At 46.3% G+C, this 25576-nt stretch overlaps 1 protein-coding gene across 4 annotated transcripts in view; it reads left to right on the forward strand.

Moving 5' to 3' along the window:
* The window catches only part of SORL1 (sortilin related receptor 1), a 162333-nt gene extending 137174 nt beyond the window's left edge, over nt 1-25159 (forward strand). For all 4 annotated transcript variants that reach the window (XM_082339794.1, XM_082339795.1, XM_082339793.1 and 1 more), the window contains 13 exons: nt 14-126; nt 367-471; nt 1154-1226; nt 3970-4052; nt 5385-5481; nt 7532-7716; nt 10734-10853; nt 11790-11954; nt 13057-13231; nt 14261-14367; nt 16939-17131; nt 19371-19583; nt 20998-25159. In XM_082339794.1, coding sequence (XP_082195920.1) covers nt 14-126; nt 367-471; nt 1154-1226; nt 3970-4052; nt 5385-5481; nt 7532-7716; nt 10734-10853; nt 11790-11954; nt 13057-13231; nt 14261-14367; nt 16939-17131; nt 19371-19583; nt 20998-21065 — 1697 coding nt within the window. In that variant the 3' untranslated portion in view covers nt 21066-25159. The remainder of the gene's footprint in view (nt 1-13; nt 127-366; nt 472-1153; nt 1227-3969; nt 4053-5384; nt 5482-7531; nt 7717-10733; nt 10854-11789; nt 11955-13056; nt 13232-14260; nt 14368-16938; nt 17132-19370; nt 19584-20997) is intronic.
* Nucleotides 25160-25576: the final 417 nt, after the last annotated feature.

The raw sequence follows: 25576 nt of genomic DNA on the forward strand, positions 1-25576 counted from the left end.
GCCTCTCTTCCAGTGCCAGACGCCCCTCAGAGCCTCCAGCTGTCGCTCCACAGGGAAGTGGAAGGAGTGATTGTGGGCCGCTGGGCCCCTCCCGCCCACAGCCACGGCCTCATTCGGGAGTACATCGTAAGTCCCTGTGGCAGCGGGCTGTGCGCGGGTGAGCACAGGAGACTGCCGGGGCTGGTAGAGCAGAGGCATGCTCTGTGTGACAAGGGCGTGGTTTGCTGTCGCCTTGTAAATAATCATCCATCCTCTGGAGCGTTTGGCATCTCGCCTTCCCCTCTCTCCGCCTGCCTCCTTGCAAGATGTCGGGATGCCCAGACCTTTGGTTACCTGTCCATAGTATTCTTTTTCTCCTCACTTCAGGTCGAGTACAGCAGGAGTGGTTCCAAGATGTGGGCCTCCCAGAGAGCTCTTAGCAACTTGACAGAAATAAGGGACCTACTGGTCAACGCTCAGTACACTGTCAGAGTGAGTGTTCGCATGCGTTTTAGGCGTCCAGGTGGTCTTGGAGCATGGGGAGATGGTTGGCCTTTCATGAGAACTCCGTACCTACCTTTATGAGATGCTTACTCGTGGTGTGCTCAGTACCCAACCTGTTGCTCTGGAAGCCTGTCATTTCTTTCAGTCCCGTAAACCAAGGCCACAGAGAACTTGAAATCAGACTTTGCTCAGATAACCAACAATTGATGGTAATGCAGCTTTACCTGCTTTTAACCCAGATATTCTGCTAATGTTCCAGCTCCAATTACTTTTGCACCCACCTCTTTTCTGCTTATTTTTAGCTGCAGGGAGATGCAGAGCTATGATAAGTAGCATTTAGAAAATGATATTGTGGGGTTCTTATGAAATATATTATCAACATCTTCAGTAGAAAAGAGATTTTGTGCAAAACATGTTTTGAGACCATTAAGTATATACACAGACTCCCTCATAATTTCAGTGCTATCACAATTCCCTTTACCCAGGTTCCCTCCCTTTGTCTCTTTCCCTGTCTTATTTCAGTGGCTGGGGCCTCTGACTCTCCTGAATCCCTCTGTGTATAATTTCTTCCACCCTTATAGCCAAAGCCTCACCACTTCCTCTCAGTCGGGATTCTTACTGTGTGGTATGTTGCCTTTATTTCATACTAATTCGCGCTCTGATTTGAAAGGTGGCTGCAGTGACCAGTCGTGGAATAGGAAACTGGAGCGATTCTAAATCCATTACCACCATAAAAGGAAAAGGTAAGTGATTCCAGCGTCTGCAGATTTAGAGAAGATAGAATAACCCTTTGGAAATAACTTTCAGTGTGACTGGAAAATGAAGAAGCAGAGATCAGAAAACTTCACACAGCCTCCCTCTCCCCGACACACGCACTTTTGTGGGCGTCTCCATAGTGCTTTACACACGAAGTCTTTTGGGGCGACTGTTGAAGGTATTCCTCCTTCTAGAACTGAGCATTTGTTATAATAAAAACATACAAAGGGATTTCCAGAGGCCTTCATGCCCTTGTTCTCAGGCACAGTAGCCAAAATAGAAGGAGTCCTTCCTTCCCAGCCAAGATAAAGATGATCTTGTCCATGTTTATTTGTGGTGTTTTTAAGAGAGTGCCATGCTGACACTTGTTACTGCCCCAGGGGCACCAACCGACAATGCTTAGGTGGTAGTTTCTAGCACTTGAGCTGATCAGAGTCATGGCTTACGACTTGCCATGGACCTGCTCTGCATACACCAGCTCATCTCTTTGAACCCTCAGAACAACTATAAGAACAGATAAGGGACTGGAAAGGTTATGTCACTTGCACACAGTCAGTCAAGTGACAGAGCTGGGATTGGAACCTGATCTCCTGAGTCCAGAGCCTGTGCCCTGAACCACTGTACCACCTGCTTGCCACGCGGGGCTCCTTGCCTTGCACACGTGCCTCGAGGGTGGTGTCGGGTAGGAGCTGATGAAATAGTGGATGAGTGAGTGAATTGAAGCAAGTGAAACGAAGGCTCTGGCACTCTATGGGAGACGGACCAGCTCGTCTTCCTGATTGTAGCTTTGGCGCTTGGGGCTTTCGTTTTTGGATTGGCGGGTGTTAAAGCCAGAAGTGTCGCCTGGAACGTGCTTGGGGGATTTTACTTTAATCTGAGCCTGTGAGAAGTAGGCTCTGGGTCATGGAGAGTCACTATCTGGTCGCCTGTAAAATATGGTGTCGTTGAGATCAGGACAGGGGCAGCTAAACTTAGTGAAGCCAGCCAGTCTGCGGAGCAGGGAGTGTGTGGGTATTGGGAAAAGTGTACCGAGTTCACACTCCCCGAGAGTTTTGATTGTGGTATGATTTTCCTCTGCAAAGTCAGTCAGAACAGACTGACCTTACATACTGAAAAGGAGGGACATTGGAAGGTCATCAGAAAAACAGGTAGTACCTTGAATTCCTTGTCATAAGTCACACCTGCATTTGAAAATCTCAGTGGGGGGGTTGCTTCTCTTAAACTTCCTTAATATGAGTTTGAGGATGAACCCCAACTCCTCATACGTGTGTTGGTTAGGGCATGTGTTAGGCAACTGTGTGCCAAGTCAAAAAGTGTGAGTTGTGATCTGTCTGTGACCTCGTGTCCTAATAAGGTAAGAAGACAGGGTACAGAACAGTGGTGGCGTCACCCAGAATCACCACCTTCATTGGTGAACGCAGTGGATTAGTTATAACAGCAGTGAGAAAAGCCACCATTTTTTGAGCACTGCTTGTGTAGTAAGCACCGTGCGGGTTGTTTTACATGAACTGATCTCTCTTAATCCTTATCAACCCTATGAGTATTCTTATGCTCATTTTGTAGCTGAGGGAACTTGGGAGAGGATTGTGATCTGTCCCCAGCCACCACGATTATAATCCGGGTCAGCTTTACAGCAGCACCCGAAACATTTTGCTCTGAGCTGACTGCCTGAAACTCCTAATGTCCTTTCTTCTTCTGGTTACTGTGTTTTCCTCAAGCCCACTTTCATCGATCATCTGGAGAGACTCCTCCAGATTTTGATACCTCTCTTTGCCACCAAGTCTTAGGCACTCCTTTGAGTCTCTCTTGCCTTGCCAGTATAAGAGGCATATGTGCTGAGAGTCTAATACACGAGTGGCCATTTAAATCGTATCTTCTGATGACGCTGATCGCATCCAGCCCTCTTAGGTTATGCCTGGCAGCACACTGTCAGGTTTCTGGTGGGTAGACCTTCACAGTGACCACCATGATGATCACCACTTGAGCCAAGAGAGGTCTTTTCTCTCTGCTGCCCTCTCCTCGTCCCCTCAGCTCCCAGCTTGAGCTCTGATCTTTTTGAGAATGCCGGTGGCACATCAGCTCTTTAATCTGTCGTGGGAACGGGAGAGAAAGGGAACTGTAGTTGAGTGCCAGGTACTTGACATGCATTATTTTAGTGAATTTTCCCACCTCTGAGAAGTACAGAGGGCATCTCCAGGCTTAACGAGGACAGGTAACTTGCCCCAGGTCACACGGTGCTAAGTGTCTCAACAGGAATTTGAACCCCAGTTTGTGAGACTCCAGAGCCCAGATTCTTTCCATTTTGCCACACGCGCATTTACAAGTTAGGACTTAAGATTCAGCTTGCCGTCAACCTTCATAAAGGACTTGAGCCCTCTGGGAATTTGTTGGTGCCAATACAGGTGGCTCTCAGTGTGATCCCTGTACCTTTCAGAACCAGGCTGAAGCTGGGTTAATGAGGGACATTTACATAATGGAACTTTTCTGCTCGACCTAATTGCCAGGATAGCTGACCGAGCCAAGATAGTTATGTGTTCACCAGGTAACTGTGGACCCAACCTCAGCTTCAGGACAACAGTGGTAAAAGGGAAGAGTAGAAGCAGCCAAAGAAATGCCCTTTCTTCCCCCACTGAAAGATTGCTTTGTCTCTTGAGTTGAAAACTGTGAAGTCCTGCCTTCTTCCCTTTTCATCACCTGGTTTCTCTTTTTGAATCCCTTTTTTGTTCTCAGTGATCCCACCCCCAGACATCCACATTGACAGCTATGGTGAAAATTCTCTAAGCTTTACCCTGTCCGTGCACACTGACATCAAGGTAATGTGGAAATTTCAAACCAGCGGTTGGGTGGGGCTTTACTTTGCATGGGAACCAATACGGCAGAGGACGGGAAGATTAAGAAAAATGAATGACTTGATCCAGCGAAGCTAAAATACCGCACCTAGGTTGGTTCCTCCCCCCACGAAGAACAACTTGAGTCTTCACATGTAATTATTCTGCCTCAGCCTGGTGCCTTTTTTTTTTTTTTTACCATATAATTAAATGGTTCACAGCTACAGTGCAAATAAAGAGTCGGTGTTAACAGAATATGTATGCCCTGTAATTTTCAGCTTTATTGGATTTCCTGGTGCTGAGCGCTAATGCAGAGGTTCCCAAGAGTGAGTCTTAGGAGGGAGTCAGATACCTCGGAAGCATATCCACTTAGATCCACCTAATATTCTCCCCTTCTAGCACCTTCCTCCCCTCTGCTTGGTCCATCTGCTTGACCAGCTTCACCGTGATTATCTGTGTCCCTTGGGTTTCTCAAGTGGCCACACACCTTTCATGGGGTTCTGTCTTGTCTGTCTCTCCTCACATCCCTCCCTGTCTGTGAAGCTGTGGTGGGAGCAACAGCCTGTGCCACTGACTGAACTACAGTTTTGTGTCATGCCTTTGGCTTCAGAGACAGCTGATGCCAGAAATGACCTTGTGTAGACCTTGTCTCTATAGTCTTTGCTCTTGAAAACATTTTAATTTGGTGCATTGGCCAATATTTTTAAAGACCTTTACATCAAATCCTTCTGTGAGCTCATGGGTCTTTCCTGACCCATGGATATGTTTGCTCCTATTAGACAAAAGAGATCTAAGCAAGCCCCCTTTGTATTGACCTCTTGGCCTTGACTGCAAAGACCACCTGAGCTAAGATTGATCCTTAGTTACCGTAATCTAATTACCTTTTCAATTTTTATCCTTTCTGCCTTTTTTTTTGGCTGTGCCACGCGGCTCATAGGATCTTAGTTCCCTGACCAGGGATTGAACCCGAGCCCTCGGCAGTGAGAGCTCAGAGTCCTAACCAGTGGACCGCCAGGGAATTCCCTTCTTTCTGCCTTTTTTAAATTGGTTCTTGTCCTTTCATTATTTATTAAATTTTTTGTGTCATTGAATCTATATGTTGTATTATAAATGGTCTCACATTTGTTTTTAGAAGTGGGAGGGAGTATAAGTATTCAATGATAGCACAAATGGAACTGGTTTAAGAATCCAAAGGACTAGCCCGTCCATTGTAAGAAGGGAGATACCCGAGGAACAACAGAAAAGATCTTCCTTTAGTGTCTGGTGAGCTCTGTGAGTGTGTACTGTTCATGTAACATGGCTCTTGCTTCTTGGCAGGTGAATGGCTATGTGGTGAACCTCTTCTGGGCGTTCGACACCCACAGACAGGAGAAGAGAACGTTGAACTTCCGAGGAAGCATACTGTCACACAAAGGTAGCGCCCTGGAGCTGGTCGGTGTGTAAGGGGGAAGGCTAGACCGGTGCTTTCCTGGCAGTAGAGCTTGTGTGGGGCGCCGGGACAGGTGGGGGGGTCTTCTCTGCAGCCGTTCTGAGTGGGCAGGTGTTGTCCATTGAGGATGCTGTCAGTGACTCCTGAGTCCAGGTGAGGGATCCATTGGGTGGTTCCCCAAATCCCCTTCTAACCTGTTGTCTCTTCATGGAAGTTGGAGGCTTAAAAAGGGGGAAACACTGGAAAGAAGCCAGGTTAACCTTCTACAGATGCTTTTTGCCTCCCAAAAGAGAGTTCCTGGGCTTAGTTACCTGTCTCTCTTTTTACTGCCCTGGTTTGCTCCTTCTTTGCTGATACAAGGTAGCGCAGGGCCTGCTGCATAATTGGCGTTCAGTAAACATTTGTTGAACGAATGGACCAACAGACTGAGCGAAGGAAGGAAGGAGAGAAGGAAGGAAGAGGGTCCAATTCCTCTTGTATCTGTACAGTTAGTGAGTCTCAATTAAAATCCTCATATCTGAAAATGGACTAAAGGAAGGATTTTAATTTATTTCCAAGACAAAACCTTCATTGGTCAAGGCTGCTTGTGAATGTTGAAGAGGACATGGGAGCTTCTACTCTTCCCTTCTAGTCTGTTTGCAAAGTACTTTCAATCCTAACAGGCGTTCTGTTATATACAATATATTTTTTTGGCGGGAGGGAACCGAAGGCTGCCTAAGGAGTTTGTGCAGGAGTATAGCTAACATCGAGCACTTACTGTATACAAGCATTTACCCAGGCACCCTGTGTGTGCTGTTTTACATAACACCTCCAGAACAGTGCGGTGGGATCTACTCATTTTATGGACGAGGAAACAAGGTTCAGGGACTGAGTGATTCCCTCAGAAGGTGGCAGAGCCAGGATGGGAAGCCACACCTCTCTAATTCCAAAGGCTGTGGTCTCATCACCTCAGCATTACACCAATAGAAATTGGCAGAGTCGGGAACAAAAGTCTTACCAGCCTTTGCCTGAAACACACGAAGGGCTTGCTCCACGGCAGGCGTCATGCCAAGCACTTTACAGGCATTTTCTTTTTTTTTGTTCCCGGCAACAGCCAGCTGGTATAAGTGCTGTCACTTTCCTCCATCTTACCAACAAGGAAATGAACTTAGAGAGTTTGAATACTTCATTCTTGCTTGTACAAGTACAAAGGGTAGAGTTGGGCCTTGAACCCAAGTCCTTCTGATTCCAAAGGCTGCCCTCTTAGCAAATCCTCCGTTTGGTTCACTGCTCTTTTAGTTTTTAATAACGTTTCCCCTCATTAGAAAGGGGGCACATGTTTATTACAGAAAATTTAGAAAACAAAAAAGGTACAATCAAATTTTTAATTTCCTATCATTTCACTTCCCAGGGAAACCACTTTTACATTTTGGGTGTTTCCTAAGTTAATACTTTTCCTCCTCATTGATTTCTTTATATCTTCTTAAATAAAATTTGAATAATACTATATATAATTTTATATCCTGCCTTTTTCACTGAATGTAAATAACAGAATTTTCTAGTTTCATTATATATTCTTGGAAACAACCTTTAGTGGCCACGTAATAGTTCACGGAATGCACGTGAAGCTCATGGATGCACATTATTTAACTATTGCCTTGTTGCTGGGCAGTCCGATGATTATACTTTTTTCTACCATAACAAACACTGCGACGGGCATCCTGGTTGCACAAATTTTTGGATCCCTCTCATTTAACTGTGTTGAAGGTTATGAAGGATTTCAAGACTCTCACAAGGCCAAATGGCTCTCCAGGAGGATCGTACCAATTTGTATCCCCAGATGGGCAGCTTTAAAAGGAATTTTCCCATGCCCGTGCAGTGTGTTGCTTGCAGTAGTCATTAATAAATCACGCCGAGTGAATTTGTAAAGTAATAAAAATTCTACAGCATGTGGGGCTCACTTAAATGGAGAGATTACATTAAAAAAAATAGGGTGTGCATATAAAGATATGTATTCCTGACTGCCGCCCCCAGCCCTTTGTCCCTGTTTCCCCAGTTGGCAACCTGACAGCTCATACAACCTATGAGATTTCTGCCTGGGCCAAGACTGACTTGGGGGACAGTCCTCTGGCATTTGAGCATGTCACGACCAGAGGAGTCCGCCCACCCGCCCCGAGCCTCAAAGCCAAGGCCATCAATCAGACGGCGGTGGAATGCACCTGGACCGGCCCCAGGAATGTGGTAAGTCAGCCAGGATGACCCTTGCAGAGTAGGGATGGACTGTCCCCGGCACTAAGCCACCAGACACCCCCAGGGCTTCCCCCTCTGTTGCTGTTGTTTTTCTTCTCACCCCAAACACAAGCTACCCTTGTAGTCAGTTCTGGATTACCTTCTAGAGGCGCCTGACATCCTGCCCCAGCATCCCTTTCTGCATCCTGGCCTGGCATCCAAGACAAAGAGCCCCCTGCTGTTTGCTGAATAGACCTAGTGTGAGGAGGGGGCACATTCCTGAGCTGGGAGTCTCACCTAGGGATGGGTGAGAAGTCACCTGCAGGGACAATGAGTGTCGCACCTGAGGACCATGCCTCAGGCTCCTCTAGCCCCTCCTCACCTACGGGATCCCCCACCCACAGGTTGCTTTCTCTGTCCCCCCAAACACGCCCCGCCCCAGTTCATTCCAGGATGCTGGCTCTACTTGTATATAGGCCTTTTGTTTTCATGTATGCATTTTGACTCACTGGAATTAGATCTGTGCTTCTGTTTGAGCCTGGTTTTGATTTCCCACCTTCCACAGTGTGCACCCTCCTTTGCTTTTAGGTGCACCTTCCCAAGCCTCTTTTCATGCCCCTCCTGCCTCTGCACCATGGCGTCTGCTCTCTCTTCCCTGGAATCCTTCCTCCTCCTCCTGCTGTGTAGTCAAATCCTAGCTCTTCTACTGGATCTCTTTCCCTTACGAGCTGCTAAATCTTTAGAGTTGATGCCATACAGCATAATGTTTCATTAGATACTACGTATCCGATTTGATATCTTCTGTCTACTCTCATCTCCCTAACTAGTTTGTAAGGTCTTGAAGGGGAGGATTGTTTTCTGGGTTTCCCAAATGGAAAAGCATATGGAACTAAATCTGTAATTGAGCCTTAGTGAATCCTCAGTGGCTGGTGAGGGGGAACTGGCGTGCGTCTTGTCTTCTGAGGGCATCCTCAGTGTGCGTTGGGGGCAGGACTGGTTCATGGGGAAAGAACCAGGGTTTGCAAGTAATTGTCTGTGAGATCAGCCGTGAAGAAGGAAGGAGAGGCAGGAGTTAACTGAGCACCCACTGTGTGCCAGGCACGATGCCCGCCCTTCATCCATGGCCTCGCACTTACTTCTCTCATCAGCTCTGTGGGGTAAACGTTCCTGCTCCACCAGTGAGGTGCCGTGGCTCAGAGGGGGCGAAGTAACTGGCCAAAGTCGAGGGTCAGTAAGCAGCAGGCCGAGTTAGAGCTCAGGTCCAGCTGATTTAACAGCCTGGGCTCTTCTGTCGCTCCAGAACCTGACTCTGGGGCAGGGACAGAGATGAGAATGCCCAGAGCCACCCCCTGGTCTCCATTTTACCTGGAAGTAGACCCTTATCACAGAGGGGCCTTTGTCTCTGTTTAAGTCCCCAACTCAGAGCCTGCCCACCTGTCACCCCCAGCTGTCTGCACAGAGTGGGGCGTCGTGTACAGAACATTGGCCCGTGACTCGTTTTTAGTGTCTCACCACACGTGAACTTGGAGGAGGAGCCTAGCCTGGCCTCCTCCTTGCTGAGAGACCCCTTACACTCATGGTAGCCTTCCGAGGGTCAGGGGCCGGTGGAGTCCTCTGGACGAAGCTCTCAGCTTCCACCCGTCCTCATCTCACTGCGGACGCTGGGGTCTCACTCAGGGCTGCCGTCGGCACCACAAGAGCCGCCCCCATCACTGTCTGCGTGGGGCCTTCTTACACCCTGGCTCCGGTGGCTCCAGGGACCCCCTTCCTGGCTCCTGGTTGAAGCCTCCACCCCATGGTGGCCACGGGCCTGTCCTCTCTGGGGTCAGGCCTGCCTGCACCCTGGGTCCCCCTCTGCCATCCCATCTGAGCTCTCTCCTTCCCCTATGGAACAGGTTCCATTCCCATTTGCTCATCTGAGACACACAAGTCCTTTTGCATGTCCCTGATGGGCTCCCTTCATCCCCACAGCTTCTCCAAACTTGTACGGTTTTCAAGTCCCCTTTCTTGCCTGCTCATACGCTCTTGGAGAAAATGCCCTTTGTTTCTACCTTACAAAGGAAGCTTCCTCATGCTTCCCCCATTAGAAACATGCTCTCAGCTTCCACTTTCCCCTCTACGAGGCCATCAGACTCCCACCTCCTGCTTTAAACTCCACGTGTACCAATTAGGCTTAAGAATGGGCGCATAGAACAGGAATGGAGAGTAACCGTGGCTTTCAACAGTTTATTTCCCTCCTAATTACAAGTCGGTCAGCGTTTGGAGTTCAGCCATCTGGGAGCTTCTACAGCCACAGCACAGTTTGATCTGGGCCCCAGGCCCTGCCACCTCCACCCTGTGGCATCACCTTGCAGTCCAGGGGGCCTCCTGGACCACATCACCCTGCATATTCCAGGCAGCGGGAGGGCAGAAGGAGGACACCGCTCCCTGCATTTCAGTGTGTCCTCACCGAGGTCCTGCCTGGGACATCTGCTGGCATCTTGTTGACCAGCCCTGTCACGTGGCCTCTGCTGCTTGGAGGGAGGTGTGGGTGTAGGCATGTTTCCAGGTAGCAGTTCTCACTAAGAACCAGGATTCTACTGAGGGAGGAGGGGAGGATGGGAACGTCCTAGTCAGATGGCAGTGCCCCCCCCCCCACCATGCCCCCTCCACGAGCTTGCACACTTGCTATCCCCTTCGCACCTTGGTCACCCCCTCTTTTCCCCGGTTCATTATGCAGTCTTCTAGTGTAGCATCTAAGCTTCCACATTTGCATCTTGTTATTGGTAATTCTGTTTTTCTTCTCTGCCTGGCTCGCCTCAAAAAAGCAAGCTCTGAGGAGAGTCCGCACCGTATTTATCTTTGTAGGTGGGAAGCCACTGCCTGGCCCAGGGTGCCTTCTCTGTAAATGCTGATGAAACAGATGTTGAATGAAGAATTCTTTGTGAGCTCATTTGAAGCGGTTCCCCGGGTCTTAAATTAGGGCTTTCATGAGAGTGAGGTCACTGGCCACTGAACTGGTGTCCTTTTCTGTTCTCTCCTTTTACCAGGTTTACGGCATCTTCTATGCCACGTCCTTTCTTGACCTCTATCGCAACCCCAAGAGCTTGACTACATCACAGCACAACAAAACAGTCCTTGTCAGTGGGGAAGAGCAGTATTTGTTTCTGGTAAGTTTCCTGTGCCAGGAGTACAGAAGAAGGTTTTATTTTTTGAGGATGTCTTAATTGCTGACCTCCTAGCTCAGACCCAGGACCTGGGGAGCTGGAGATGTGGATTTCAGGATCCACGTGCGATGCATGTGTGCGTGCGCGTGTGTGTATGTATTTGTGTGAGAGAGAGGGTGTGTGAGAGAGAGAGAGAGACACGGGAGGATGGTTCTTTTCCACAAGCATCAGGTTTTTACTTGAAACACAGAATGAACGGCCACTTAACCAACTACAGCTCCCTTGTGCAGGATTGAGAACTTGGCGAATGGGTCACAGGAATAAATAAAAGCTTTTGTCAGATTCCACTTCTAGGAATTTAGCTTACATGCTTTTAAATGTGTGCCAAGGTATATGGAAAAACATGTTTGGTATACTGTTGCTTGTGAAAACAAAAGATTTGGAACAAATTTCTATCAAGAGAAGACTGGTTAAAAGGATTATGGCTTATCTTTGTGATGGAGTATAGTGCAACCATCCAACACAAATACAACAAACTCCAAATGTACTGATTTGGAAAAATCTCCACGCTGTATTATTAAGTAAAAGAAGCGAAGAGCATAATAATATGTGTAATGTTTTCGCATTTGTGTAAAAAAAATTAAGAACAGTAGGCTACACATATACATGCATGCATAAGTACACACATATATAAGTACGTATCTATACACACATACCCGTATATTTGGGCTTATATTTGTGTAAGACATTTCTGGAAGGAAGCACATAAAATCATTACTAGTACTACCTCTGGGAAAATGGATTGGAGATCTTGGGTAGGTGGGGAATTATTCTACATCTTTTTGTATGCATTGAATTTTAATTGTATCCATATGTCACTATTTTGTTGAAACAGTGGTTTGGTGACAACTGCATGAGTTCGAGTGGTGTTTGTTTCAGGTCCGGGCGGTGGCGCCCTACCAGGGGCCGTCCTCTGACTACGTCGTGGTGAGGATGATCCCGGATAGCAGGCTTCCTCCCCGTCACCTGCACGTGGTTCATACGGGCAAAACCTCCGCCGTCATCAAGTGGGAATCCCCATACGATTCTCCTGACCAGGACCTGGTGAGGGGACGCATGGTCTGGTTCGGGGGCGGGTGGGTCCTGTAATGGGGCAAGAAACCTAGGCCTGGAGCTTGGAGCTCAGCAGGAGGTCTCCCCCTATTGCTGCCTGGTCAAAGACGGGGTCCTTACAGGTGCCTCTTCTTCATTGTCACGTCTCCAGTATTCCTGGCTGCCATACTGGTTTGTCCCTCCTCTGCTTTCTCTGCCTTCACTAACAAATCTAAATCTAGCCCACTGCCTATTTTTCTAAATTAAGTTTTATTAGAGCCAAGTTATACCCATTCGTTTACACATTATCTACAGCTGCTTTCATGCTACAAACAAGAGAGTTGAGTAATTGTGGTAGAGACCATCTATTCTTGAAGGCCGAAGATATTTGCTCTCTGAACCTTTACAAAAAAGTTTGCTAGCCCGTGCCCTAAAGGAAGAGGCATTGATTCTAGAAAAAAATCTCCCATTTTCCCTTGCCCAGGCTGCTCTGACCTCCATGCCCTCTGCCCTTCCTGCCGTCCCAGGGGTGGGTGGTTCTAAATGCTTGGTCACAAAGACTCCTCTGGACTCTCAGCTTCTTCCTGATGATTGAGTTGCCTGTGCTTACTCCCTGTCCTGTTATTTTCTCCCTGTCCCCATAGATGTAAGCAGCAACCTGGGAGAAAGTAAATGGGTTTTTTTTTGTCTTTTAGAGCTGGGATTGAACACTTCCATTCATTGTTCCCCTCTGACGACATCCCGACACTATGGCAGTGGTGGAGATGGAGAATTTGAACACTGAACTGGGGTTTTTCTTGCATGTTCCAACCTACCTGCTGCTGCCACCACAAATGTGGTTTTCCCTAGAGTTGTTTTTTTGGGGGGAGGGGAGTAGGTGGATCAAACTGACAATTTTCTGCACAAATCTGGGAGTGAATACTTGTTATAAGGTTGGACATGACTACCCCAGAGGCTTTCCAAAGAACAGAGTCAGACACTGGGGCTCAAAATATTGTTGCCGGGGGTCACAGCCACTGACATACTTATGTTACGTGGGCCACCATTGAACTACAAAGAGTAAAAAAAACTCCAGGTTCCTGATTGCCATTAAAATGTCTTTTTCTTGTCCTAGCTGTATGCAATTGCAGTTAAAGATCTAATAAGGAAGAGTGACAGGAGCTACAAGGTAAAATCCCACAACAGTACCATGGAATACACCCTTAACAAGCTGGAGCCTGGCGGGAAATACCATGTCATTGTCCAGCTGGGGAACATGAGCAAAGACTCCAGTATCAAAATTACCACAGGTAAGCAGACGAGCGATTGGAGGCCTCCTCACCCAGCAAGGCACTCCCAGTGCCGCTAGAACGCCTCTAGGCATGGGATTTCTTTTTTTCCTTTTTTATTTTTTACTTTTTTGAAGACATGGGATTTCTGTCAGTAATTGCAGAGGAAGTGCCAAGACGAGCCGCAGTGTCCATGCTGGGGCAGAGCCGTGCAGGGGTCCCAGGATCTGGGCTGCAGGGTGGTGGCCAGGGCACTGTGGGCTGGGGAGTGGCTGTCATTTTCATATTCTCCATCTCCTTTAGTCTCCCCTCCCCTAGCTGGTTTTGACATTTCCAAGAGAGTTAGGAAATAAAACTGAATATTTACCACTTAAAGCCAAACATTGCATCTGGGCACCTGGACTGAAGTCGTCATGGTTCCTTGTGGCAACATCATATGCAGAAATGGACGGAGACCAGTAACTGGGCAGCAGATTAAAGGGGGATTTGCTGCCAGCTCCAGGCTGGCTCAGCAGTCAGGCTCAAGTTCAGAGAGCAAGTAATAAGCTCAGTTATTCGGACAGCAGCAGACAATATCAGGAGTGTCAGTAACAGAGGCTGGCAGTGTGAACCATGGGCCTGGGCCATGCTCTGTGGTCATTCCAGGGCTCTGTCTTCAGACCGAGCTCCCTAGCCCCTCACTGAGCTCTAAGGCCTCTGGCATTTGGAGCACGAAAGCAGACTGGAACCAGAGCAGAAGTCCAGGTAAACTTTGAACACGGTTCCATCCCGCCCCATCCCTTCCTCCCCCTACCCCATTTGTTTTTGGCCATCCTTGAGTCTAGGTAATGTCCAAATTTCTTGGCTAAAGATATTATAACAACAAAAGAGATGCCAGTTAAAGAGTGTCTACAATGTGCTAGGCTGTATACTAAGCGGTATATGTGTATTATTCCTTCCTTAACCTATCCCTTCAAGGTTAGCATTATTTAATCAACCTTTGACAGACAAGAAAACGGAGACTCAGATGTTGAGCCACTAACTGCATCCTACTTCATCTTTAATTTTCAGTTTCATTATCAGCACCTGATGCCTTAAAAATCATAACAGAAAATGACCATGTTCTTCTGTTTTGGAAAAGCTTGGCTTTGAAGGAAAAGCATTTTAATGAAAGCAGGGTAAGTGCCTCCCTCCTTCTCAGTGACTTTGGAAATCCAATTGAAATGCCATTTTGGAGATGAGCTCGTTAACAGCATGCTGGCACAGAATAAAAAGAAAGAATAGGGCAGGGGAGTGAACTTGAGAATTAAAGGACCATTTTCTGTGGGATTGCTAATTAGTGAAATGTTTATACTGCCCATTAAAGATGTGAATCTCTGCACTAAGCACTTTTGAATCCTGAACTTGTCGTCCCCTGAAAGATAGGGAAATGGGCTGGAGTCGTCACTGTGCTTCCTGAGGCTGGACTGGGGCCCCGTCTTTTCCCAAACAGCCTGAGGGCGGGGCTGTGGCTTCAGTACTGGGGAACCGAGCTGCACTGTCAACCTGGAATCTTACCAGTTTCTTTCCAGTGAGCAGGAAGTGCTTGAAGATAGTCTGTTGACATATGAAAAACACCTTGTTTCATTTTGTGATTAGCAGACCAATTACTGTATTCACAGCAGGAGACAGGAGGAGGAGGAGAGTGGCACCTGGGAATAGATTTGCCATCCAAGGGTGGACGGATTCTCCAGTGGAGCTGGGTTGGCCCCATTGTCAGCAAAGCGTGAGCTAAATAGATACACAGTAAATCAACCGTGGCTACCTCGGGGTAGAGCGTTGGCAAAGAGGCCTACAGTTCTAAATCGTCCCAGTGTGATGCCAGAAGCAAAGCTAAATTAAAATTTGAAAATTCTCACAGCTCTCACAACTGTGACATATAAATGGTTAATATATTTAAGTGTAAAGAAAGCTTTCAGATCAATTCAAAACAGAAACACATTGACCCTTGAAAAACGCAGATTTGAATTGTGCAGGTCCACTTATATGTGGAACCCAGGGTACCACACCATCTGTGGTTGGTTGAATGCAAGGATGCAGAACCGAGGATACAGAGGGTCCACTCTAAGTTATTCTCGGATTTTTGACTGCTCAGAGGGTCAGGGCCCCAACCCCTACATTGTTCAGGGGTCAACTGTGTTATAATATTGAATAAGGAACAGGTAACAAGGTAAAAATTTTCAAGCAGCAGTGAGCAAAAGAAAATAAAGTTTCAGCCTCACTAGTAATCTAAACGGCACAGATACAGCACTTTCACATTAAATTGGCAAAAGTTTTGGGGGAGGGTAGTACCAATATGAGTCATAGTTGGGGAGAGGAGTGCTCTGGGAATATGAATGGGTTCAACCTTCTGTAAGGCACTTTGGCAATAGGTATCAGAAACGTTGAAAGTATTACATCGTTTGATCTAGCAATTCTTCTAGGATTTTACTCTAAGGAAACAGTGTGCATAAAGAACTTGATTTATGACAGTAAGAAAGAGGACACACCCTAAATGCCCACTCGAAGAGGGTTGGTCAAGTAGATTTTGGGTGGCTGATGTTTGTATCATTTACATTTTTTTTCTTTATCCCCCTTATGTATTTTGCAAATGTCCTACACCACATATATATTAGATAGAAAGTAATAAATGCTAGTTACTAGTTTATAAAAAAGAAGGCAGGAGTAGGACTCCAGGCAGGTGCTATTGGGAGACCCAGTTGGGCAGCCGATTGTCATCAGCGTGGCAGGAGCCCGGCTTTATAAAGGTTGGGCTTGCAGTCAGTATTCCATTCCCAGTGGAGAGTTCCAGCATAAGCTTAATGGGTCCTTCTTCCTTCCTCCTGACTTAGAGTTCAAAGAAGAGGCAGGTCAACAGAATGAGAACCAGGAGACCATGATTATGCAGTGGGGCCCAATATGTGGGTAGAAATAAGACGGGAGGGGGTTTGCCGGGGGGAGGTGCTGGTAGCTATGACACTGGAAGACTTGGAGATCAACCGAGAAGTCTGGGAGTCAGTCCTGATCCCAGCCAGCATGCTGGGTTAGGGCTGTTCCAAGAGGGATTTTTCCAGCACAGGTGTCCAAGACTCTCCCCAAGCCGGTCTAAGTAGGATGCTTATTTCACACTCCCCCAGTGAATAGAGCCTGAGCTGCTGCAGTGCTGCTTAGTTCAAGGCCAGGCTGGTCTGGGGCTGAGATCAGCTTGGATGAGCTAGAATGCACGGAGATAGGAAGTGAGCTGCAAGCCAGCAATGGAGTTTGTATAGGCTGTTCTAAGGAGAAATGTCTTGTTTTTATTTTTTACCCCGTGCCTGGAGTCCGCTGCAACTTGGATTTATTATTGGTCCAATCTCATTTCAATGACCTGTTGCTGTATTGTCTGGATTCTTTGTTTCATTTAATATTCCTTGAGATAAGTGGATTGCTGACCAGAACTCTGAATTCTGTACTGAAGTATTTGTTAAAATGGCTTTTGTTAGGTCTGTGCTTTTCATTTCTACTGTGTGGCTCAGAAGTGGGTAGTTATTTGAGATGTTGGGGATGAGGAAGTTCCCCTTTTCTGAATCTAACATCTCAGTGCTAATGTACAAAGAACTGGTACGAAACACACACTGCTTTAGCATCTATAAATGTCTGCAATAAGGAGCTCACAAAATTGGAACCAGTAATAGCAGCTGTCAGATTCCTTATTTAACTTCCTGAGCAATCCCTCCTGTGTTTGTTTTCAGGGCTACGAGATACACATGTTTGATAGTGCCATGAATATCACAGCTTACCTTGGGAATACTACTGACAATTTCTTTAAAATCTCCAACCTGAAATTGGGTCATAATTATACTTTCACTGTCCAAGCACGATGCCTTTTTGGCAGCCAGATTTGTGGGGAGCCTGCTGTCCTGCTCTATGATGAGTTGGGATCTGGTAAGTTGCTGTTGCTGCCCATTTCCATCTTCAATTCCGGGGAAATATATCAAGGATGTAGCATGGCTTGATGAACATGTGTCTTTCTAAAACGCATTTAAAATATTCTTGCAGCTCAAAGGAAAATCATTTATGCATCAGTTTAATCAGACACTGATATATTTAACAAATACTTCCTGAGTCAGGCATGGTGTGAGGAGCTGGGATTATAAGGTGACCATATTCTGAATGTAAAGCAGAAGAAAGGGAGGTTTTGTTTAAAAAGGAGATTCTGCTTGGGAAGCACTAGCTTAATGAGTTTTGTTTTTATTCTTTGGAGGACCGTTCAGAGCTTCTAATATGCTAATATTCCCTAGGATTCTGCAAGTCAGTAGATTATCTCATCACAGACTCCCTGATTTCCCAGCCTTCCCCTTCATCTTCACCGTCAGCCTCAGATCAAAGCCTGAAGTTGACCTGGGATCTCTGTCTTCTGGACACTCACAGACAGCAGTGTCGGGCCATGCTGATGGCAGGGGAGAGGAACCTTCCGTTTACATGGAAATTCTGCTCAGATTGTAATAGCTTAGCCAGGATTTCAACAAATGTTTTGCCACTGGCCTTTGTAGTTCCATTTATTCCCAGCCAAGAACTAACCAGTGCTTAAGCTCAGAATCTTATGTTAGACTTGTTATATGTTCCATCACGCTTCCCGGCATGGCTTCTGGTGGAATCCTTATCCTTGGCATCTCCCTAAAAGAGGGAAACCTTGCACACCACATCCCTTGGAGAACTGTCGCATGTTTGAGGTTTTGAGAAGTTTCTACAGGAAACAAACAACCAAACTCTTCTTGTCCTAGTGTTTTTTTAAATAGAGTCTCCTTTTTAAGTAAAACCTATTAGCAACCTGTGAAATAGACTTTGGGGAAAACTGCTGTGAAGACATCTGCCAGCTATCTTTGTAAATCCAAGACTGTCAGGTGGGAGAATCTCTCAGGTAGACCTCTCGGGCCACGTCCTGCCCCTTGATGTTCACGTCCCCTCGGAGGCGGGGTGAGGACGGGAGCTCACTCATTCCTGCCGCCTCCACCGCGCTGGCTTCCTCTTAACTGCTCCAGCCCAGAGCTTTCCCCCAATTTACCACTTCACAGCTGGGATTAGGTTGGGACACGTGAACCGAGATTTGGGAGAGTTTTTTCCAGTAAGTCAATAGTGCAGGAAATTAATGACGCGGCTACTGAATTGTTAGATCAGGCTCACAGGAAATGGCTGCTCTCTGGCCCATCTTTACGAGGACCTGTTGGGATGAAGCCCTGGGCAGCTCCTGAGCTCTCTCCACAAGGCAGAGCCCTGGCCCGCATCACCTCGCCCTGCACCAGGGAACAACCTCAAGCCTGATGAAGCTCCTCATGGAGACCGAGGAAGTCCACTTTGCTTCCTTAGCTAAAACTGACTCCTGCAAGCCATGTTCCTGCCTCAGGTTCAGACTTTCCCCAGGATTTATGACATAAAAATCTACCCCTTCCAGGAAGGCTGGCTCTAACCCAACAGGGAGATGGCTTTGCCCCAGAGCCCTGTTGCTACAACTTTGTCAGTACATCATGATAAAGCTAGTATTTGTTTAAAACAGTGGGAAGGGAGCATTACTGTTAGGTTATAGAGACCCAAATGGCTTTGCAAAGAGCTTTTAAAAAATGTTAAACGTATATGGAAAGATTCTCTCTCTCTCTCTTATTTAAGTTTAAAAACCTCATAAAACTTCATGAGCTGTTAAGTCAGTACTGCAGTAAAGGAATCTCATTTGTATCACTTAATGGAGCTTCAGGTAATTGCAGTGCAGAGTGACTTTGGTGCCAAGTAGGGGGAAATAATTGCAATCTCGTTAATTAGTGGTCTGATTTCACGTCCTCTTATGTAAGGCAAGCAAGCGGTCTTAAGTAATAACGCTAATGAAATCAGTGTTGGTACCCCAACAAAGGTCTCCCTTCCAAGAGATTATCTAAATAACCAACAAGGCTGTGATTAGGAGCCTAATGTAATTACCGTATTTGCACGCACAAGGCCTGTCCTCCATCACTCACGACAAGGAGTCGGGAAACATTCAGGCGTCACGTGCAGGAACGTGCCACACCGGGCAGGCGGTTCGGGGAGGTGTTGCAAGCTCTTGGCGTTTTGGGGTGGGTGGGGCAGTGAGGGGTTGCCCAGTCCGTTCTCCCGCCCTTACGTGGGAGGCTTACGGGTTGGCCTCTTGCCTTGGCAGGTGGGGATGCATCCGCGATCCAGACGGCCAGATCTACCGACGTTGCTGCCGTGGTGGTGCCCATCTTGTTCCTGATACTGCTGAGCCTGGGCGTCGGGTTTGCCGTCCTGTACACGAAGCATCGGAGGCTGCAGAGCAGCTTCACCGCTTTTGCCAACAGCCACTACAGCTCCAGGCTGGGCTCGGCCGTCTTCTCCTCGGGGGATGACCTGGGTGAGTGCGGCAGGGCACGGGGTTCTTCCTCCCAGGGCAGACCCCACAAAGCCAGGGGCTTGCTGAGGAAACGCCTGCCTCGAGCTCATCTTTTGACGCTAGCAGAGTGCTTTACTAACCAGTGATCCCACTGCTTTGGGTGGAATCAGTTGGAGTCCTTTGCTTTGAAGTTGCTCCTAAATTAAAATACCAGTATTTTCTTAAATAGTGTGCCCGAGACAGGGAGTTCTGTGAAAGAACAGATAGGAGCTTGGCTTTTACAGGAAGGATGGGCAGACCCTGGGCTTTGGGTATTCCCAAAGTATTGGCAAATTCTTAAGAATTTCTGACCCCTCTCATCCTTCACAGACCTGGAGGCCTGACGTCTCTGGAGATGTTAGTCTAGACAAAAAGCCATGCTTTCCCCATCGGCTTCTGTCCAAAGAAGCCCTTCCCATCTTGCTGTTTCTCTTTCTGATGGCTAGCACAACCTCACTGGCCATTCTTCTTTTACGTATCGGTGGCATATGGCATGGCGAAGAGAAGGAAATGTTCCTTTTATAAATGTCCGTGTGCTCAAATTCCTAAATGCTAATTGAGCAAGTAGACCACTTAATAAATGTAATTAAATAGGTGTGTTTTGGGGCCTTCCCCAAACTCGGGCTTGTCCAAACTCAGACTGCTGAATGTGAGTTTACATATTTATTTTTTTCTGTCAACTAGTTACAGTTTTGTTTTGTTTATGCAGACATTTATGTATTCCCTGCTCACTGATCATTCGTTATTAGGTCTTCTCCCTTTTCTTCTCAGTTTCCTTTCTTGTTTTATCACAGGCGCTTGGACTGCCTTGCGTGAATAGGGTGGGTTCTTTGGTGGGTTCTTTGCTTCTGTTATTGGGGGCAAGAGGAATCCACCCACCATGGTGCCGTGCAGGGATCACTGAAAGCAGATCGGCACTTAGTTGTTCAGGATGGTACCAGGGCCCACGAGGGGACAACCATCAGTCTGGCTAAATGCTTAAACCCCTGTAAGATCTTTTTCTTCATGAGCAGTGTGGGTTCAAAGGAGAAAACGGACAGTGACGTTCACTGTGCTAGCATAGGGTGTGGACAACTCAAATTGGGGCACCTAAGCCACCCACTGGACTTTGGGGTAGGGAATAAGTTCCTCTCTCGTCGAAGATTTACTTTTCTTATTTGGTTAATTTCAAGTACCATGAAAATAAGCTTGGCCACCCGTTGATGGGGAACAGGTGACCCAAGAGTGTCCGAGAGAAGCTGGGCTGGGTTTCAGCATCGATTCTTGTGCCTGGCTGGCTCAGCTGCTGACTTTTCCAGCTGGGGCTTGTGCTGTAGGGATGGAGGGTCAGTGGCGGGGTGTGGGGTTGGGCGGAAGTGCCCCGGAACTCACCAAGGACTGATTGTCTTGCCTTTAGGGGACGACGATGAAGATGCTCCAATGATAACTGGATTTTCCGACGACGTCCCCATGGTGATCGCCTAAAAGAGCTTTCCTCACTAGAAACCAAATGGTGTAAATATTTTATTTGATAAAGATAGTTGATGGTTTATTTTAAAAGATGCACTTTGAGTTGCAATATGTTATTTTTATATGGGCCAAAAACAAAAAACAAAACAAAACAACAAAAAGGGGGAAAGAAAGGAATGAATAAACTTTGTCGTAATCAACTGTGAACTTCAAACCAGGTTGATTTTAGTAACCAAATTGCTTTGAGTTGATATTAGTGTAGTCTTACAGGGCTGTGCTTACTGGGCATGCTTTTTAAGTCTGTGAGATAATTTTGGTTCAATAAATTGGCCATTCTTTTTATTTTTCTAAGACACAGAAATGTATTTAATAAAAACTTCGAGAGTGACGGGTAGAATCCCTCCTCCTCGAAAGTATGCTCAAATTTAAAATTTTTTTGCATTTAGTTGCTATGAAAGTGTTTGGGCGTATGACAGGGGAAGGTTCTTTTGTGTTATTTTGTTAATTTATTGGAACTCTGTATAGGGCAAGGCTTTAGTGGTCATCTGACACCACACATGTTATGAGCCCCTCGCCTATAGGGTTGAGGGGTGGGGAACAGAAGCAGTTTTGTTGCCATTCCAGAAACAATCCATTTTTATTCACTCGTGTGTCACACGACGGTGTTTGGCAGGAGAGCATGTTGAGTCATTGCTCCATTTCAGTTAAACAGAGCTGCAGCTCGGGAAGCCCTGCAAGCAACAACTTCCTCTCTCGTATTAATGGATGGATTCTTACTGTACACGCCTCTGTACAAGATGTAGCTTTGAAAGCTACAAAATGATAACACTGCTTTATTATACACTGGTGTCATTGTCATCGCAAAACATTGCTCTGGTTGTGGGAGAGAGTTCTAGATTTGTGCCATGATAGCTACACTGGCAGATATAGTACCTAATTTTTCCTTTTGGGATTTTTTGTTTCGTTTTGTTTTTACTTACCGCTGAAGAATGTCGAATGTAAAGTTTTGTGTTTGTGTTGAGGTGGCCGCTTACTGTCCTTAAAAATCCATTCTGATATATGCAGTCGTTTTGAATTGGGTCAGTGCCTTCTCTTTTCTTCTCTTCTTCCCCCTGCCTCACGTGTACCCCCGCCCAGTTTAAAGAGAAAATGCTCTTCACTCTTACAGAGAGACAGGAGATGTGTGAATTTGAGACCGTTTGATCCAGTTCGTGGTAGTGGCAACGCTAGAGTTGATGTGCTCTGTAAAATAAGCTGGGCTGTATCCTTCTGCCTTTCAATGCCTCCCCTGTATTCAAACCGTGGCCACTTGGCAGGTGTGTGAAGTCCACTGGGGACTGGTGCCCACTCTGGAGACCTAGTATCGTCAGCAGCAGTGTCTAGCATTGTTGTGACGCCTATCGTATGCACCTCACTGCAGAACTTCTTCCTGGACGAGAAGCAGTGAGCTCTGGGGATATTCCAGAGTCATGCTTCTGCATATGTGTCCCTCATCTGCAAGCTTTGTCAAAACCCCATCTCCTCTTAGATGCAATGCATCACCTTCTCACAAGTATTTGCTTCCTTTTAACCAGAAGTATCATTCTTGGCTGATAACATAGTTTTGTTCTACCTGGGGAGTGTTTGGGAAACAAAGAGCCAATTAAAGTTTTTTTTAGTTAAAACATTTTATTTGTGTATATATATATTGTTTGAGGAGTGTTTTCAATTGTAGACGTTTAGTATGTCGTGAGTGGTGGTAAATGACAAACCTTCTTCCAGCATGTTTTTCTTCTATCTCTTTCCTGTGTTATGTTTTTAAAGACTGGAATTTCTTTGGCTTTATCTTGTCTTACCGTGGAGTTTCATTCAAAATTCCGAGCCCTACCACCTCCCCTTTTTATAAATACGCACTTTAAGTAACTGAAAGATGAATGATCTGGTGGGAGGCAAGTCATTTAATCGAACCACTAGAAAGTCTATTTTCTTCTTTTCTTTTTCTGCCAACTTTTTGGTGGCATTTGTGAAAGCTGATATCAAAGGCTCTGAGACTTTATATTCAGTTTTTCCATAGGCAAGCCTTTCTACAGAGCACATGTCTCCAGTTGGCAACTTGAGATATTTCTGAGCTTCCGAGTCTTGTTCCCAGTGCCTGCCAATGCTTAGTGCACCGTACTGTATAGACTGGCCATCACCCCTCTCCTTGGAAAATGCTACTGGGCTGTTGGAAAAAAAGCAGCCTTTTAGGGCTAGAGTATTTTATATAAACAGAAGAGCTAAGTTCCCGAAGACTAAGCTAGATAGATGGAGCTATGTGGAAATTGTCTATTTTTATGAACTTTTGAAGCACGCACTCTCACCTCCCTCTGCATAGCTTTGTGAGGTTTGATGTATATACGCCGTCTGCAAGAGTCCCGAGGTGGGAGCGACAAGAGCAAATGAGAACAGAAACTCCGTGGAGCCTTTGAAGGTGACCAGATAATTGTCTTCACTGTGACCAATTGGAGCCTTTGAAGAAGGGGCTTTTGTACCTCGTTGGAGATGCCACCTCCAAAGTTCACACTGTACAGGGAAAGGGCTTTATTTTCTTCCAGGATGCATTAGAATTTCAGAAGCCCACATTCATGTGGTCGATGGACCACGAGTGGACCACTACAGTTTGGCGGGTGGGGGATTGTGTATAAATTTCCTCTGGAAGTTGGTTTTGCCCCTTGATGGATTGAATGCCCCTCAAGCCTTATGAGATGTGGGTCCGTGTGGATAAAATAACAGAGAGTAGAGTTCTGCAGAGGAACCCATGCCTATGCAGACCTTTTCCCAGACAGGTGAGACACTCCCGTGACCGCTGGCTGCCCTGGCAAGCTGGGTAAATAGGTACGAAGCTGGGTAACTGGTTGAAACTTCTGACTTTGGGAAGAGGGGTTCCTGGGGTTCCATCTCTGGTAGTTTCACTGGGGATATTTGTGGGGGACAGATGTGCAACACACAGCTATATGTTCTCTCTGCCCAATGTGTGACCCACTAGATGCAGCTCTCCAACAATTTAAGGAACTTCTCAGACCAGTGGACATTTTTGGGCAGGGGGACTGGACAATCCTGCCTTCAAATATTCACCTAGTGGTAACTCTCCATCTAGTGAGGTCATGTTCTCAGTACTTCCTTAAGGGCAGAAACCCCATGCTGTCGGGTTTGGTTGGTCGCTTTCCCACTAAGAGTGTCACAGTGAATCCCTGAGACGTTTCTCTTCCTTGCAGAGAATTGGGGGTCCCTCAAAGAAAGGATCCAGGGAAGTCAGCAAACCGGATACCACTTCCATATTGATTTTAGGGATTGACTCCAAAATGCTGTGCAGAATCTTCACTCGTGTTGATAATTGTATCTTGACGTTCCTATTGCATTATTTTTCTTAAAGAAAGCGTGTGCTGCCTTTCAGGTACAATTTTTATGTAATAAAAGCCAGTGCATTAAGTTTATATAGACTACTTTCTATGCAAGACTGAGGTATGGAGCAGATAGTGAGAGATTATGTGTGTTGTTGGGTACACAGATGGCAAGCATGTTTTCAGAAGGGGTACCCCCCAGCAAACATGGGTTGAGGGAGGATGGGTCGTGTATATGTTTCTGCCCACTAATTTTGAGCAGCCCTATTTTGAATTAAATCATCAGAGCCAAGTAACCCAAGAACGGTATTAGTTTCATGTGTAATAGCTCAAATGGGACAAGTACGAATGCTGGAATAGAACATTATTCTCTGATAGTCCATGTCATTTCTCAATTAAAGACTCTTGTTATGAATTATTAGAACCTACAGGCAAAAATCAAAAGTATTTGCAGCAAAATAAAGGCCTACTCTGCTCTTAAGGTGAAACACTGTATACTTGCTTCTCTCCAAAGTGGAATTAGATATTTATCATTTCAGTTGCCTCAGTAAGTTTCCAAATCACTGGTTTATGCTGAAGATTTTACTATATTGTCGCACAGTTTTAAATCATTTTTGTCTCAATGTCAACTTTTTTCACTGAATAAAAATTTAACTGGGTCAAGAAAACACCTCTTTGAAAATCCACTCTCTACGCGTGTCTCGAGTTGTTCTTTGGAGTGCAATAAAGATGGTTAATACAGTCTCCGAACACCATTTGATTTGTCTGTTTTAAAGGCATGTTTATTTCATCGAGAAGAGAACACTAAGACCTGGAATGATTTTGTTATTAACAAGCTGGTCTCAGATGGTGGATCCTCGAAGAACACGATGTCTACTTGCGTTGGCTGAGGAGAGGGGAGGTTTGGTGGCTGTTTTGAAGTAAATAAAGTTATTCTGCCGGGATGACAGCTAAGTGCCTACCTTAAAGCTGTAACTACCTTTGCTAAGAGACAATTTGCTAAGAAGGCAATTTTCAAATCTGAGAGAAGAAAGCACAGCGATATGATGAGCTCTGTGTCAAACAGCGCTTTCGGGAGGCTTCTGGAGGTGATGAAGTCTGTGAGGGATGCCACGCTTGCCTCTGATCAGTGATGAAAGGCAGGTGGACCTACAAAGTCAGGACTGG

Source organism: Balaenoptera borealis (genome assembly GCF_965194805.1).
Source record: "Balaenoptera borealis genome assembly, chromosome: 11".
NCBI lineage: Eukaryota > Metazoa > Chordata > Mammalia > Artiodactyla > Balaenopteridae > Balaenoptera > Balaenoptera borealis.